The 16,725-nt window shown below is 36.5% G+C and overlaps 2 protein-coding genes across 2 annotated transcripts; one reads left to right on the forward strand and one right to left on the reverse strand.

Moving 5' to 3' along the window:
• Positions 1–562: 562 nt before the first annotated feature.
• LOC117287893 (26S proteasome complex subunit SEM1-like) lies at positions 563–3,224 on the reverse strand. The gene is made up of 3 exons (XM_033768496.1): positions 3,097–3,224; positions 1,815–1,911; positions 563–937 (listed from the first exon to the last, which is right to left on the reverse strand). Exons 1-3 carry the CDS (start codon positions 3,179–3,181, stop codon positions 883–885), a joined length of 237 nt encoding a protein of 78 aa, XP_033624387.1. The 5' UTR covers positions 3,182–3,224; the 3' UTR covers positions 563–882.
• Positions 3,225–4,635: 1,411 nt separating this feature from the next.
• Positions 4,636–16,642, forward strand: LOC117287892 (basic leucine zipper and W2 domain-containing protein 1-A-like). The gene is made up of 16 exons (XM_033768495.1): positions 4,636–4,740; positions 6,587–6,680; positions 7,119–7,195; positions 7,903–8,079; positions 8,473–8,582; positions 9,130–9,198; positions 9,538–9,673; positions 9,800–9,909; positions 11,086–11,172; positions 11,584–11,673; positions 12,126–12,191; positions 12,677–12,757; positions 13,046–13,117; positions 13,533–13,599; positions 14,219–14,341; positions 15,494–16,642. Exons 3-16 carry the CDS (start codon positions 7,135–7,137, stop codon positions 15,514–15,516), a joined length of 1,272 nt encoding a protein of 423 aa, XP_033624386.1. The 5' UTR covers positions 4,636–4,740; positions 6,587–6,680; positions 7,119–7,134; the 3' UTR covers positions 15,517–16,642.
• The last annotated feature ends 83 nt before the right edge of the window (positions 16,643–16,725 follow it).

A 16,725-nucleotide genomic window follows, 5' to 3' on the forward strand; every position in this document is an offset into this window, starting at 1 on the left:
AAAGAGTAAAAGTTAACAAAAATGCAGGCCCCTCGCACTTCTGGCCTGGGGCCTGTGTGAAATTCCAGCCCTGGCTTTGGAGATGGTTACAGTCATTTTTCTGGGTGTTCTTCCGACTCAAGATTAAAGAAATCTTCTCTAAACTCAACTGATGAGTTTTATTTGAGATAAAAAAGAAATTATTTCACCACAACTGGAACTCTATCTTAGAGAGGGCAAGGCAATTTTCAATTTGGGCACTCGCATTTGAAAATTCTTGTCTATGGGAAACTTTTGAAGGGGCATTAACGGGTCTGGAATTTCATCTTTGAGAGACGGCCATTTTCATTTTGAAAAGGGCACTCTCATTGGAAAATCTTAAAGTCTTTTTAAAATCATGACTTGGTTTCATCCCGCACATAGCTATCATCAACACTGCTGCAAGTTCTACACGGTAAGGCCGTTCCCATGTTGGAGGCTACGGCAACAGCTAAGGACTGCAGCGTCATCATGCATTGAAGTAACGGTCATCCTTGGCGACATACTTGGCAACAGTCAAAGCCGAAGTCGTAACCACCGTCCACCAATTCGGATACGGCCAAACTATGCTACAAATTTAACTTGAATCGATAAATATAGCACTACCAGGCCTTTACTTGTCTTTCCTTGAATTCATTGTTAAAACAATCCACTTCAAATAAGCTTAAAAAAACAATAAGTAAACAAACAAAATCTTAAACTTGACACAATGTACGTGTTGTGTTTGCCCCCAGCTGTCTTCAGTGTTGCTTCCGGATGCCATCGCTAAAAATAGCTGAAGATTACTTCTTCTGTACAAACAAGTAGTAGTGAACAACCTTTTTTTACTTGACCCCTGATTCTTGACCCCTTGCTGAGTTTGTGTTATGTCTTCATGGGTTCTGGTTGGTCTTTCTTTCCAAGTTTTTCTAGTTCAGCTCTGTAAGAAGCAATGTGAATTTAAAGTGAGTTGAACTGTATTGATCGGTTACAATTTGAAGGGAAGGTACACGTTTGGTAATTGTCAAAGACTAGTCTTCTCACTTGGTGTATCTCAACATAAGCATAAAATAACAAGCCTATAAAAATTTGGGCTAAATTGGTCATCGAAGTTGGGAGAAAATGGTGAGAGAAAAAACACCCTTGTTGGACGAATTTGTGCTTTCAAATAGGAATAAAAGACTTCTGGCTACAAGTCTTTTGGTATTTTAGTGAGAAATTACCTCTAACTCAAAATCTATGCTAATTCATAGATAATACTATCAACAGCTCTCCAATGCTCGTTACCAAGTCAGTTTTAAGTTAATATTTGTTTTGAGTAATTACCAAATGTATACCTTCCCCTTAAATGATCCTTCCTGCTAAATCAAATTTGTCAGTGAGCTGACCAACACTTTGAAATTATTTACCTACACAGGTTGTGTATGGTAGTCTTCTGAATGCTCACCCAGTTATTTCAACATTTTGATTTTAATAAACCTTTGATGTGAATAAATTTGGCTTGATACATGTTTAAGTTTATTTTTCCTAATAAAAGAAATGAGAAAATTGTCATTTAGTATTAAATGCAAGCCAGGAACTTTTTTCATTGTGTTCTGGTTACAAGAAGCATTTGGCTAAAAATGAATAACTTGACACTCGCACGTAAGTTCTCCATCTATAGATGATAACAGTGCGAGGGTGCGCGCATGATATGCCTGAAAGGCACAGACCTGCTTGAATCAAGACAACACAGCCCCTCGAAGGTTATGAAAAGACCATAGCTACTGAGGACTGGATTTGTGTAGTCTCTCCTTTTCTTTTCAAACGAATCTTACCTCAATTGTTTAGAAAAGTTGTCTTCAACATTATCGTCATCCCAGTTGTCTTCCCATACATTGGAATCTGTTGGGTCTTCAGCGTCTTCACCCCAGTCTTCAAGGAGAAACATAAATATTTAAATTAAAGCCAAGTAAAAATAAATACTACTTGATCGTCTAGGTTTTTCAAAAAAGAAGAGGATGAGGGCCTTTTTATTTGTTATTTCTTTCAAAGGTGGCTACCAAGCATTTGAATTCAAACTGGCTATCAATTCTTAAGTAAAAAATTTGTCTTAAAAAAAATATCTATATATAAACAAAATTGTAAAAAAACAGGATGTGGCCTTAAAAAGGATGAGGGAGGGGACGAACCAACTGGTATTTTGTTGTATTTTCGCCTTAAATGGTCTGTATACGTTTGGTAATAAAAATATAAATCAATGATGGCAATAAAATTAAAAACTAAGAAATCTGCAGCTTTGGAGTAAAATGCATTTTTAAAGATTTCACTTTGATTTGAAGTTCCTACGCCAGTTTATATAGCAAAGATTTAATGTTTAATCCTAACAAATTTCAGAATGATGTAAGAAGCGTTACTCTGGTAACTAACACTTTGGACGCCACCACTTTTTCATTCCATATGAAATAATAAATTATCTAATTTACCTTAATGAGATATCCCTTTTGTAAAAATGAGTGAAAAAAGTAGTAGCAGGATACAGAAAGTTATCCAACACTTCTCATGTTTTCTTCTTCATTCAATAAGGTTTATCGTGATTCAGAAACGCACTGCATTGTGGGAAGGAATATGGGGCGGTTACTATGCAGTTTGTACGACTCGCGCACGCAACGCCTATACCTTTGTGTGGGTTCAACAGTGCCCTCTCTTGATATTTTGCTATTCGCGATAAACCTTATTCCTTCATCGTGCGTGTGGTGGACATTCACTAGGCTCGCTACCACCTTTTCTTTTAGTTTTGAAATGAAATATTCACCAGTACATTTAATTGTATACAACTAGCCTACTTTTATTAATTATATAGGATTAAAACAATCGGAAACAATCAAACCGTTCACCCCAAAAAGGTATATAAAGCCTTTAATTATGACATTCATTATTTTGGAACATTGATTGAATGGCTCCAATAAATGGTAGAGGGCGCTACACAAGCCTGACAAGTTGTTTTGATGATGAACACGCACGACAAATAATTTTTTTTTTTTTAATATTTACTCTATTCCACAGTAAATCTACCACAAAACTAACTTCACGTAATGAATCAATGAGTTTCTGTCTTACCCTCTGCGGGGAATTCTTCGAACTCGTCATCCTCTTCAAGTAATCCAAGATCAATTTTCTTCTCTGTTTTCTTTGGGTCTGCCATTGTGCTTATTCACTGCCTTTTCAAAACGTACGCAATATGTATGCCTAAATGCGTTATGCTCCAATGAGACTTGTACCCAAGTCAGGGACGTCTCCCTATATGGTACTTTAATGAGGGGGCACAGACTAGGGCCTTTTACAAACGCAAACTTTGCAATGCAGGCATTGGCTGGGGCTGCAATCCAAACACAACCCTCGACTCGTTGTATTTTTGATGTAGCCAAAAAGAGCCAAAGGTGAAACAAAATGTTTAGAAAACGCTTCCTCCTTGAAAATGCTATAATTATTTTCTTACGTCAAATACCAGAGATTTTGTATAACCCTTTTTGATTAAATCTGATTAAACGGTATATAGGCCATAATATTTGATAATGAATACTACATTTTGTTTTTCATTCCTTACTACAATTCTACATTGCAAACAATAAGGGTGGGTGACTGTGCCTAGCCTATGATGTGCCATATAACATTTCTCCGAAGTCATGCCCTGCACTCTAACTATGAATTTTATTATTTATTCCTCCATGGTATAACAAATATTGAACTAGATTTATTCATTACTTGTGTGTAGTTCTTACTCATGTGTTCATTTTATTAGCTCAAATAATTATATTATCAACAATTTTAACAAAAAATGCCACGTGATACTGAGTGTGCGCTTGCAAACTCTAGGGGGACCCACTCTCATCAACAGTACCGTGACCATCGTAGCTCCATCCATGTATGCTGTGTACAGTACAGTAGGCCTTCTACAAACACGGACAAGTCTTTCTCAACCAAACATGTAATTTTCCAAAAATGTAGATTTATTGATAGAAAAAGATGTATCAGCCGCAGGCTTATTTGCTTAAAAACAAATCTTTTGGTAGCATTCGAATCATTCGGCTCTCGAGTGTGTGAGAGTTAAAAGCTCCCTTCTTTAATCTTAGGGAAAAAATGAAATAGCAACCATGCAGCGTTTCTCATTATCATGCCTTGACCGTTAAAAAATAAATAAACAAACAAATAAAAAAAAGAAGAAAAAAAACAATCAAACAACAATTAACTTTTGAAAATCTAGAAAAAAACCTTATAGACTATGCTCATGTTGCGATCATCCGCTTAAAAAGCGCAATATAATATACAGCCGCATCACAAAAATTCCCCATGACACTTGGACGGATCTATACGCAAAAATTGTATAATAATGTGTCATATTTAACAGAAATAAACAGATGGAAGTAGAACAGATTAGATGTTTTTGTTTGATTTCTCACGTCACCGACTAATCTATGTGTCATAAAACCATAGAGTAACTTGGACAGTGGATGTCAATTAATAAAAGGTCAAAGGTCACGCGCAATTATGATTCAAGCGCTGTACAACATTCTGACGCATTGAGTCATTATTTGACCCGTAATGTATATAGGAGGTACACCCCTAAACACGTTGAACGAAAGCATGCAAGATGTACATGAAATTTCTATACACACACAGCGCATAGAGTTTGGATGTGCATGTACCACACTCTCTCAAACTTGCAGTTGCACCTAAAACGTTGAATCCGAATTAGGAACTTTGGTAAGTTACTCCATATTTCGTTGTGTAAAAATGTTTTTAAAAACTTTAGATTTTAAGAAAAACAAACAGATCGTGTAGAATAATACTTTGCAATTTAATTGGTGGGAGTTTTGACGTATTATTTTTGTAATGAAAGGGTAATTTAAGCGGATAAAGTGTGCCATTTCAAAGTCAAAACTGGACAACTGCGACGACGTGTTTGTTGGTACCCCGTCATTGGGTTTGAACTAAAAAGAGAAAGGGACCAACTAAATTTCTAGGAAAGATTAAATTGTGTTTTCTCCCTTCTTTTTTAGAACCTTGAAATTGAAATCTTTTTCCTTAGTTTGAATGGTTCAATATAGAAATGATTTAGGATTTAGTACATATAAATGTCACAGATGTTTCACTTTATATAACTATAAACGCTTGGTTAATAATATAATAAAAGGAAAGATTTCATTTTCAGTTTCTTCCACAACTTTTTGGTATATACTATATATAGTTAATTTTATCAAAAGCTAATTCTTAATTTGTGATGAGAATATCATCAAAATACACATACATACACGTATTGTCTAAAATAGGTGAAAAGGACAGTTGGGAAAGGTATCATACATACCATCTAACTTCGTTTAAACCCAAATTACTTCTTGAAAATGCACTAAATAAAATATTTACCATATCAATAACATGGAACATGCACGGGACACATACATTACAATTCTCCGTTTCAGCAGAACTTAAATCTTTGTCTGTTTCAATTCACTGAACATGGGTCGCACTAAATACCGACAACTCACGACGACCCCTCACGACAACTCACGACAACAATTTTTAAATGCACTTTAACAGAACATTTGAACATAAGTCAATCGTTAAAATTAAATATATGCACAAGAGTCATATGCACCCAAATCACCTCTAAACTGTTGAAAAAATGGTATTTTTAACTGTATAAAAAGTGTTATTTACCCCCCCCCCCCCCCCCCCCCCGAATTTAGTATTGAACGGAAATATCCGCCATGTTGTCTTTCGACGTATTCATTTTACCCATCACCAAACTAGGATTTAAGAGTTGGAACTTACAGTATTTCAATGTCTTTATCACTTGGCTGACTTGTGCTGTTGCCTGCTCAGTGTCTTTATGTTTGGTTCACATCCACCAGAGAGAGAACCAATATTTCCCAACTGTGTTCCACTGAATGATGCTCATGGCTGGCTGTGAGCACTAGCAGTCTCTTACAGCCTCTCCTCTATCTCCACATGTATCTAGTACTCTGGTGCATACTAAATTGTTCACTTCTTATACATGCACTCCATCTTTCAATGATGTTCACTCTTGTCTTTTCTTATTCTCTCACACAGTGAAACCACACCCCTCTTATATAATTCCACAATACTTCTTCTAGATCTACTTAACTACACTGAAATAACAGAACTCTTGAAAACTGCATTGCCCAGCTGTGTTTTTTTTTTCACTGCATTTGTTATTTCCTACTTTTGTAATTCTGGGTTAAGTACTGGAAGAATCCAACATTGTCTTCTAAATGGATCTACAGTATTAGACCAGAGGGCTGTAGGATATAACAAAAGGTTCTGTTTAGCAAGTCACATTGCAAAGAATTCCAGTTGTTTAGAATGTACAATCAGACTGTTCTATTAGGTTAAAAGGTAGGCTTATGTAAAGGTTGAACCATTTTGTGTAAAGGTAACTGAATAAAATATGGGTAAAATTATTACTTTGACAGTTAAAGTTGTGTACACTAAATCAGTATTGCATAAGGATCGGCAGACTTTTTAAAAGTAGGAATTTATTTTATTCGGAGACATAACATTTCCTTGAATTTCTCAAACATTGTTTTAGGTCCAGAGATTTGGACATTGTGTTGTACCACAAAGCGCTATAATCACAGACTGGTGGAAACGTTTGTTAGTGACAGGACTTATTGATCTTTCCCGTAAGTGTAACATTTACTTTTTATTTTTGTGTGATTGTTTTCTGATGAGCTGCATTGTTTAAAATTGTTTTGTATTGCTTTACATGCCATAAAACTATATAAATTATATCATCACTGTTTTCAGGGACTTTGTCAAACATGAAATCTTGGCTGCAGGTGATAATTTTTTTCACGTGAAAACGGTGAAGACATTTTAAGTGACGAGTTTTGAATTTTTTCTGGGATGGTTGTTTATTAAATTCAATCATGGTGAATCCAACAACAAAATTGGTCCCACACAGAAAATATTCTTTGTTTCTTTAATGTTGGGGTGGATCTGCAGGGTGCAGTGTATCCTTCAGATTTTAAAGAATTTAATGGTTTTTTTCCCTGATCACAGAATCTCACTTGATACACTATTTACCTTGTATTCTTCTAATACTTGTCATTTGTTCACAGCTAAAAAGTTTTATTTATGAGTAACAAGCAGCAGAAACCCGTCCTCACAGGCCAGCGGATTAGGACCCGGAAACGGGGTAAGTCGGATTTAACCTTTCCTGATTCATCAACCCAAAGATCTAGAAGTAGTGATGATTATTACTCATCAGGACAAATGATGTTGTCCTTGAATGACATGTTTCTATACACTTACTTTGACCTATGGTCATTGCCATGTTACCACTAATTTGTCCTTGATTAGATTAGTCAAAATCTGGCTAGTCTGGCTAGCTAGTTTATTGCTTCTCACTGCTGTAAACCATTGATTGTTTATTTAGACCTTTCATGATGTCCTTTGAGTAAGGCACCCTCGCCTAGACATCAATGGGAGGTTCTTATTGGCAAATTCTGTAGGCCGTGTGTACTAATAATGTGCATTTCCATTGTGCCATCACCAATTTACCTCTAAGATGGCTGCCTTATGATGTCAATACATAAGGTCTATCTATTGCTACAAATGAAAAAGTCCCATGCAAATGTGACAGTGTTATTTAAGGAAATCTTGAATAAGAGATTGGTTAAAAAACTTGCAGACCAGTAAAATGATATGCTAACTGGTCTTGCAATAAGAAACGCCCAAATAAATAACCATTAAATAGTAACAACAAAAAGCAACACAAGATTACAATTTCAGCTGCTTACCTAACCCAATTTCCCCTTTCTTATACCTTATGTCCTCTATACCCGTACCCCTCGCCCCCATCTCTCTAATATCTCTTTGACCCTAACCCCCCGTTTCCCACAGATGAGAAAGAGAAATACGATCCCAATGGGTTTCGCGATACAATTGTGAAAGGTCTCAATGCAGCTGGGTTTGATCTGGAACTTGTGTCCAAGTTTCTAGATACAAGTGGTGGCAAGGTTGACTACAAACGCTACTGGGAGACGCTCTTCGATATTCTTTTCGCTGGAGGAATCTTGGGTAGGTGGAAACTTATTTTGAAATCGTTTCCTTCGGCAGCATCAAAGGATGCTGGATCCGCAGCAGGCCTCGTGTGTCTGGCGACTTGCATAAAAAATAAAAAAAATAAAATAAAACAAAATCTACGAAAGCCAAGTCTTTCTACCCAAATTTTTTAAAGGTGTTTTTTTTTGTTTTTTTTTTCACAATGAACTATTTGACAGAAATTTCTGTTTTATTTACTCAATTTTGTTTGTGTAGCACATACAAGAAAACACTAAAAACTGTCAACAGTGCGAAAGAATACTTTTAAAGATCAAAGGAAATGATTACTAAAGATGAACCTTGTGGCTGGTTTGTGATAGTACATGGAAATGTATCAACTATTTTTTTTTCCTCTCTTTTTTCATGAAGCCCCGGGAGGGACGTTGGTCGAACATGACGACAAGACAAAGGTTGCTCTCTGTGAGTTCTGTCTCTTCTCGGCGGAGGAGAATATCGAGGCTATTAAGGGGGTGGCCACGGTAAGTCAAACTTCAAATCATTCATTTCACTCTGGTTGGGAAGCCAAGGACTCTCAGAAAAGCAAACTTTATGACTGTACTAGCCAAGAAACTAATAAAGAGAAAACGAGGAAGGAAATTTCACGCAGGTTTTCCAGGGAAAACTCATGCAGTCAGGTAGGTACTGAAAATCCAATCCACAAAGTGCCCCCGGTGGGATTGGAACCGGGGCCCTTAGAGGTGGAAGGTGAGGAAAGATACCACTGCATCAACTCGACCATCCTAAGAAAAAGGCATAAGTCATAAGAACAGGGACGGGAATCTTGAGTTTGGAGTTAGAATGTCAAGGAAAACTTTCTATCACTTTGATTTGCTTGGGTTTGATGGAGTCGCAGCTGTATGTCAACTGAATGCATGAGTCATATGAATAGGGTCAGGAATCTTGAGTTTGGGTGACAGTTAGAATGTCAATGGACATGGGGACTTTCAGCCAGTATTTCAAGGTGTAGCATTTCATTATTCATTAGAAGTCTAATTGGTACTTTGTGCGTTATATTTATTGTGACAGGTGTTTCAGAGATTGACGAGGCGTTACAGGTATCTGGGAAAGAAACTAGAGGATGATCAGATGAAAAAGGTATGGTAGATAATCCTAAAACATATTCTGCTTTAAGTACCGTGTTGAGATATGTGCTCTAGGTTTATTAAAACTAGTCCACATCAACCCTCGATAATAAGCTACACGAACACTTTATTCTCAGGACTTGAATTTCATCTTCAAAAGGGCTAGTTTTATTATTATTTTGTAAAGGTTAGGCCCTTTCCATTTTGGAGTCTCTTGGAATATTTTGAAGGGCACCAAGACCAGGGCAATGACAATCATGACGTCTGTGTAATTCCATGCCTGTATTCTTACACATAGTATTTTGGAAGCAGTTTGCTAACCAGTTGTTACTTTTTCCTTGAATGGATGTAGATCCTATCATTTCTGAAGTCATTCTCCCCATCTGAGCGTAACAAGTTGGCCATGTTTACGGGACTGTTCCTCAGTACTGGTGAGAAGCCTGCCAACTGCCTGGAGAGTCTCTTCCAGGAGACACTCGTCAAGGAAGGTAAGACTTTAATTCTGTCTTGAAATCAGAAAAAAAATGTATTTGATAGAGGCAAGGCAGGCAGACAACTCTATGATGATTGTTTTACTTTAACGGTATAAAAACCCTGTGCGTTTTTTTCTTTAGGGATTTCGCTGGAGTTTTGCAAGGTGATGTTCAAGGCTTGGTTGGATGAGAAGGACATGAACAGCGTGGAAAACATTCTTGTCAAAGCCGCATTGGATAGAAGACTCTTGGTAAGTGGCTCAAGACACTAATGGACCAATAAATATTAAACCACTTCTCTCTTATCTCTTCAGTCTCCTGACGATGACTAGAGCAAGCTAGTCGAAGCGTTGAGACCAATTCAAGAACTGACACTGTGGTAGTACAGTTAATAACGATCCTATAAGCTAAAGTAGTAGTCCCAGCCGATTTTCAATACCTTCCTCCCGGGTAGTAGTTAAAAAGCAGGACAGTTCTTTTCAGAACTGAGAAGTCTTCCGAACATCCGATATACCTACTCCGCGGTAGTAGAATAAAGCAAGACAGTTCTCCAAGAACAAACTCTACCTGGCAAGTTGATACACACATGGTGCTACCGCAAACCAAATATGTATTGACACCTCACCATGCAATGCCTCAACTCCTTTATAACCTAGATGGGTAGGCATGCAGAGCTGACAACTCTCCCCTGATTCAGCAGAAAGTTCCCTCAAAAAAATACTCTCAATCATTCCATTATCTGATTAACAACTTTGACAATACTCCCTGGTTATGGAAACTTTGTCAATCAATCAAACGTAGTTTGTATAGCGCCTAAATCAAAGGGTTGCTCAAAGGCGCTGCGGCACGGAAGAAATAAAAAGTCATTGATGGTAGGCCTCCTTTGAATGTAATTCTGAGTATCTCCCTGATTGTTGTACAAAATCTCCCTGATTGCAAGATGCAAATGTTAGCAGCTTTGGGCGTGGCTCACAGTCTTCAGAGATGTTTCTTTAAAATGTATTAAAATAAGTCTGACCTACACTAAGGGATTCAGGTATGAAGGGACGGACCTAGGACCTGGGGTGGATTTCACAAAGAGTTAAGACTAGTCTTATCTCCAGTTAGGACTAGCCTTAAGTTTTTAATATCTCCTAGGAACTCTTTGTGAAATCGACCCAAGGCTATGTAGGCTCCATTTTCCAATTACTTTCTGTTTCTGAATCCACTGAAGATGCCTTTCAGAGACAGAAGTCCTGGCTTGGTTGACCATTGAACAATGACCAGGCCTTGAACTTTGCTCCTGAAGAGGCTCAGCAATTTCTGCCTCGGGCTCTTACAAAGAAGATGTAGTGGAACTTTGCAAAGGGTGCTACATCAGTTGCTGTTGGTTGTGTGGGTTAATTTGAAGTCTGGATAATAATTCTTTGTTTGTTTGTGATTTTCAGGAGTTTATACCCAGTACTAAACGATCTGAAGCTTATTTTGAGAAATATTTTGCAGATGCTGGATTGGATCAGCTCGTTACCTTTCAGGTAGGTCAAGTTATTACTTTACAGGGAAGGTATATGTTTGGTAATCAGTCTTAAAATTAATGACTTAAAAAACCTTATTTAGTTAGAAGTACAGTAGCTTTTGATCGATAGTTAAGCATTTTTAAGAATCATTTCACTACCAAGTAATGTGGTTATAGAAATACCATGAATTGTGCATTGTTTGTGACTGGGTTCCCTATTAATATTTGCTTAGAACCAACCTAGCCTACCTTGTTTAGATCCCTTGCATGTGACTGTACACGCTCTGAAAGCGCCCTCACTGTGGTCAAAGGAGGTAAATGATTGGACGATAGCTGTTCTTTGTGCGTGAAAACGTGCGCGTCAGTGTAGCGTTTCGCGGTATGTAAGAGGTCTATTGTCAGTTAATGTTTCTGTTTTTTCTCTTTTCAGCAAAACCTGCAACATGATGACAACAAGAACTTCTTCAAGTCTGAGTTGAAGGAACTCATGCAGAAGGACCCTCCACCTTCAGTCAAAGATGTAAGACAAATATGAACATGCTTTATACGATTTGAGGCATTGGATGGTGACAGTCACCTGACGATGACTAGAGCAAGCTAGTCGAAACAAACGTTGAGACCAATCAAAGAACTGACTCCGCGCTAGTGCAGTTAATTATGATCCTATAAGCTAAAGTAGTAGTCTCAACCGATTTGCTATACCTTCCGCCCGGGTAGTAGTTAGAAAGCAAGACAGTTCTTTTTAGAACTGAGAAATCTCCCGAATAATCAATAAATCTACTCCGCAGTAATAGAACAAAGAAATACCTTTCTCTAAGAACAAACTCTACATGGCAAGTAGATACACACATGGTATTATTGCAATGCAATTTATTAATGATTTATAAAAGTTGTGAATGTTTACTATTATTGAGATTGCCTGATAAAATGTTGGGTTGGTTTGATAATTATTTGAATTTTCTTATCTTACAGTTGGAGGCAACTGCCAAGGAAATTATGGTGAAGACATCTCTCACTGAACCTGAAGTTATTAAACTGGTAAGAATTCATGTACAAGTCTTAAAGTACAAGTCTTAAAGCTGCTTAAGCAGAAAAACATGTCGTAACAATTGTCTGCTAAGCAAAATGAGTGATATACAAGCCACAAATTGGATACCATTGTAATTTGGTTGGGGACCTTTTAATCTTGTAAGCACATATGCTGTGCCTTGCTTCTTTTTGTGCTTGAGCAGCTCTATGAAATCAGGCCCTGGTTATAGTGTTAGAGGGAAAGTCCTGTATAGTGGCTTATGATAATAACAATAATACTAAAGGGTATTTGAATTGCGCCAAATCTACCAAATTAAGGTGCTCAAGGCACACAAGACAGAATCCTCACACAGACAGAAAATCCATATTGAACAAGTAAGTTTTCAAACTAATCTGAAAACTTTCAATATTTTAAATATTATGATGTTAAGGCAACCGTGTATTCTTGATGTTTTGTGAAATGTTGACGTTTGTTTCGTTGTGTGTTTAATTAGATCTGGAGCTGCATCATGGGAATCGTGGAATGGAATAAGAAAGAAGAACTCATTTTGGACCAGGCTCTGCGACACATTAAGGTACTTTACCCCCTTTCTTATCCTTGTGACTCCTGTCTTGTTTTTCTCCTTAATGAAATAGCACGTACGCTAAAATGTACATGGCTTATAATAGCCCAGATAAACACACAAAATAAGTACGCGCAGAGACCGTTTTTGCTCAGAGTATTTTTTACAGAACCGAGATATGGCGTTTGTTTAGTGAGGCGATGAGTTGTCCATAGTAAGGACTCTTCTTTTAAAATCTATGTGAATTAAAACTTAACAAATCTTCACACTAAAAGTGTTGTTTTATGTTGTACCTTACAGCCCTATGCACCTCTGTTGGCTGCCTTTAATACTCAGGGTTCATCAGAGTTGACTCTCATCTATGAAATACAGGTAAGAACCCATCATTACTTCAGATTTTATTTTTTTATTTATTTTTCAATCTTGTCTATTATTGCTATGCCTTTCATGTTTTTTAATCATGACAATAAATATTTTTCATCTTTGGTCTTTATTATTAATCCTGGTATAAACATGTATTCAGAGTTCAGAATAAATGATATACACTGAATGTGTAGTTTTCCCGAATCGTTTATCGATATTTACTTGGCTCGATTTAACCGAGTAAGAAAGGTCATCGTTAGACAAAACAGTATCGCTATAGTGATTTGTATTGTGACATCACTAGCAACTACGATTGGTTTGCAGTGAAATCGGCCCCCGAGTGGGTGATTTCTTTTTCGGTATTCTTTTCTCCAAGATGATGTGATTTCTCCTTAATTTACCATCTACTCTGAACAATTTTCAGGATTACTGTTACAACAACATCAGCTTCATGAAGACTTTCCAGAAACTGATCGTGCTTCTCTACAAAAGTAAGTCATTTTATATTTTTTTATTATCTTGAATTCCGTATTTTACTTGTTTTTATCGGAAGAGATTGTCATTTACAGTGCTTTGTAAATTAATTTTGAAACATTGTTGTAAAAAATCTACTTTGCGGTAGTGGAGAAGTCCCCCGGAGTTCTGAAATAATCTACTTTGCAGTAGTGGAGAATTCATCTGGAGTTCTGAAATAATCTACTTTGCGGTAGTGGAGAAGTCCCCCGGAGTTCTGAAATAATCTACTTTGCAGTAGTGGAGAAGTCCCCCGGAGTTCTGAAATAATCTACTTTGCAGTAGTAGAATCAAAAGCAAGACAAGTTCTTAAACGAACATAATCTACCCAGCCAATAGATACACACATGGTGTGACCACAAACCAAATATACTTTGATACCTCACCGTGCAATGTCTCAAGTCCTATTTTATTAGTTAGTATGTGAAAGTGCCGACAGTTTACGGACATGATTTTTTATTTCCAGCTGCATTTTGTCCAAGGAGGAATTGTTTTGAAACATTATTGTACTCACCAAGTTAGTATGTCAAAGTGATGAGAGTTCATGGACATTCAATTTATGATTTTTTTAAATTTTTTAAATTTTTTTTTTTACAGCCGACGTGTTGTCTGAAGAGCAAGTGTTGAGGTGGAATCGAGGAACTCACACTGGCAAAGGGAAGAGTGTCTTCTGCAAGCAGATGAAGCAGTTTGTGGAATGGTTGGAGAATGCTGAGGAAGGTAAATACTCATCTCCTTTAACCTCCCAGTCAGAGGTTTTAGGCAAAGACTTTGCAAGTGGTTTTTTTATAACAATATCTAGTTTAATAGATGTCAAATTTGCATCGGAGATAAAGAATATTTAAGTTTTTACCCATACACCGATGTGTGTGTGTGTGTTAGCATTGCAAACTCAGTACTTGCTCAAGTCCTGTGAAAAAATATCACAGGCATATTACTCGGGTGGGATTCGAACCCACGACCCTTGCAATTCTAGAGAAGTGTCTTACCAACTAGACTACCAAGATTGCCCGGTAGCTAGAGGCAGTTCGAATCCTATGTTTTGGCAGTGGGTACAGCAACGATATAATAGATGTTAAATTTGCAACGGGGGAAAAAGAAATATTAAGTTTTTTTACCGGTGTTTTTTCTTAACATTGGTCCGCTGGCCAAAAACCAGTAAAAACAGAAGAGGACCAATCAACACTCTCTCCGAGTGGTCCGGCTGGCTAGTTCAGTATTGAAAAGCAACCCTGTTCAATATTTCGTACGACATATGGACAAGTTAAGAAGAAACTATAAATAAATAGTAAAATAGTAATGTGGGCAAGTGAAAAACCTGAAGGACTAGTGTAATGAACAAAAACTTGCTAAGCACAGAAAAATATTGCCTATCAGAAACTTTTTGTAGAAACCAACCTCCAATCATCATTAATGTCTTGTTACTGAACAGTATACTATGAGGAGCAGAGTATACTGTTTGAAACGTCTATACCACACAGGCTCTTTTCAGAGCCAACACTCCCTCAAAAGAAATATTACACATGGTTGTACCCGCAGGTGTACTATTCATATTATAAGTTATCACACAAGCGCGAGTGGAATACAGAAAAATATAGCGCTTCTGCGTCCCATATCCAACGAGGCCGTTTTCCACGATTATGTGTGTGATTATATATTTATCTTCAAGCAAACTTGGCGCGTAACTTAGAACACACAACACGTAGATAGTGATATTAGCCCTACAATATAGGTTTTTATCACCATTCTGATTGGTGGATTTGCGCGTACTTGAAGATAATTATATTTATAGTTTGTCTTATTCTTCACACCATGCAAAGCTTCAAACATCATTTTCAATATTCTGATTTCTTATTTCTCTTTCCTTCTCAGAATCTGATGAAGAAGAAGACTAAACTCCTACCTCCAATCGTAAACTCTGCGCATCTTTCTAGTTTTCCTGTTGTTAACATTGTATGTATTGGTCATGGAGAGAGGGTTAAGAACAATAAGAATGGTTCATCATCTCTTTTTTCATAGCATCTGATGATAAGGTACAGTAGTCTAGTCTCTGACTTTGATTATGCAATATTTGAGAAAGATTAATAAGTAATGTATGATTAAAAAAACTCTCCCTTTAGTAATTTTAGTTTTATCTTGTAGAGGTTTCATTACAAATGTAATGCTTTGAATGCATATGGAGAAATTTGCATCAGGAAAAACGGTGGCCTCAAACGTAAATAAAACTATTTTATTTGTGTATTCTGTTTCAACATCCGGGTCATTTTCTGTTTCTTTCGTTAAAACAAGTTCTAAACATTTGGCCTACCCAGACTTGCAACTTATTTTTCATAGGTTTTCAAAGTAGTACAATTTATTAACAGTAAATTTTAGTAGTAATTACCGACCAGCCTGTTTAATATATTATGTACTCTGGTTTTTCTTTTATAAAATAAAAGTTTATGATACTTCCATATTTGTAGTAAAATAAAAAGAATCACACTTAAAATTTAGAGGCGATTTTGAAAGAAGTTTGGATGAATGTTACTGTTTTACTTTCATACAACGTCTCCAGCAAAATGTTATGAAACGTTCACCTCTATAAAGATAATATGTGATAATAATGAAATTGTTGACTTTAAATTAAATTTCCTTTTGTTTTTTTGTTTTTCCTTAATTTTTTTAAGATTAATTTTATTTTTGTTGAAACCAATTTTCATAAACTTACTTTGATTCCATTTCGTTAAGTATAAGTAAGTATTTCTTGTGGTATATTTCAAGTGATTACAAAAGTATTTCCTTGGTGAAATGTGTGGGTTTTAAGAATTGTTTCTGCACTAACTTTTCACCAAAAACATCTCTATTTTTGTGATTATTTTATTGGAAATCACTGAACCTTTCACTTTAACTCTATTTTTGGGAGGGGTTCTAAAATACTTAACAAATTAAATGTGCATACTACCAACTGTTCTTACTTTGTTTAAATTGAGTCAGGAGAGAAATAAATTGCTGGGTTATGAAAATGACTTTTGGTGAATTTGATTTGTTGTTAAAGTTAGTTTATTATTCCTTGAAGCAATAACCAGTTTATTGTTGGTTTCTTTTATCTATACGCCTCTCTTAAT

The sequence above is a fragment of the Asterias rubens genome, chromosome 3, assembly GCF_902459465.1.
Source record: "Asterias rubens chromosome 3, eAstRub1.3, whole genome shotgun sequence".
In the NCBI taxonomy this organism is placed as follows: domain Eukaryota; kingdom Metazoa; phylum Echinodermata; class Asteroidea; order Forcipulatida; family Asteriidae; genus Asterias; species Asterias rubens.

Bases quoted from the DNA above. Each gene is read 5' to 3' on its own strand.
- LOC117287893 (XM_033768496.1), bottom strand. From the start codon at position 3,181: ATGGCAGACCCAAAGAAAACAGAGAAGAAAATTGATCTTGGATTACTT. The intron at 1,912-3,096 runs GTAAGACAGAAA...TTCTCCTTGAAG, and splicing joins CGAAGAATTCCCCGCAGAGG to ACTGGGGTGAAGACGCTGAA. The intron at 938-1,814 runs GTAAGATTCGTT...TGCTTCTTACAG, and splicing joins AACTTTTCTAAACAATTGAG to AGCTGAACTAGAAAAACTTG.
- LOC117287892 (XM_033768495.1), top strand. From the start codon at position 7,135: ATGAGTAACAAGCAGCAGAAACCCGTCCTCACAGGCCAGCGGATTAGG. The intron at 9,199-9,537 runs GTATGGTAGATA...GAATGGATGTAG, and splicing joins AGGATGATCAGATGAAAAAG to ATCCTATCATTTCTGAAGTC. The intron at 12,758-13,045 runs GTACTTTACCCC...TGTACCTTACAG, and splicing joins AGGCTCTGCGACACATTAAG to CCCTATGCACCTCTGTTGGC.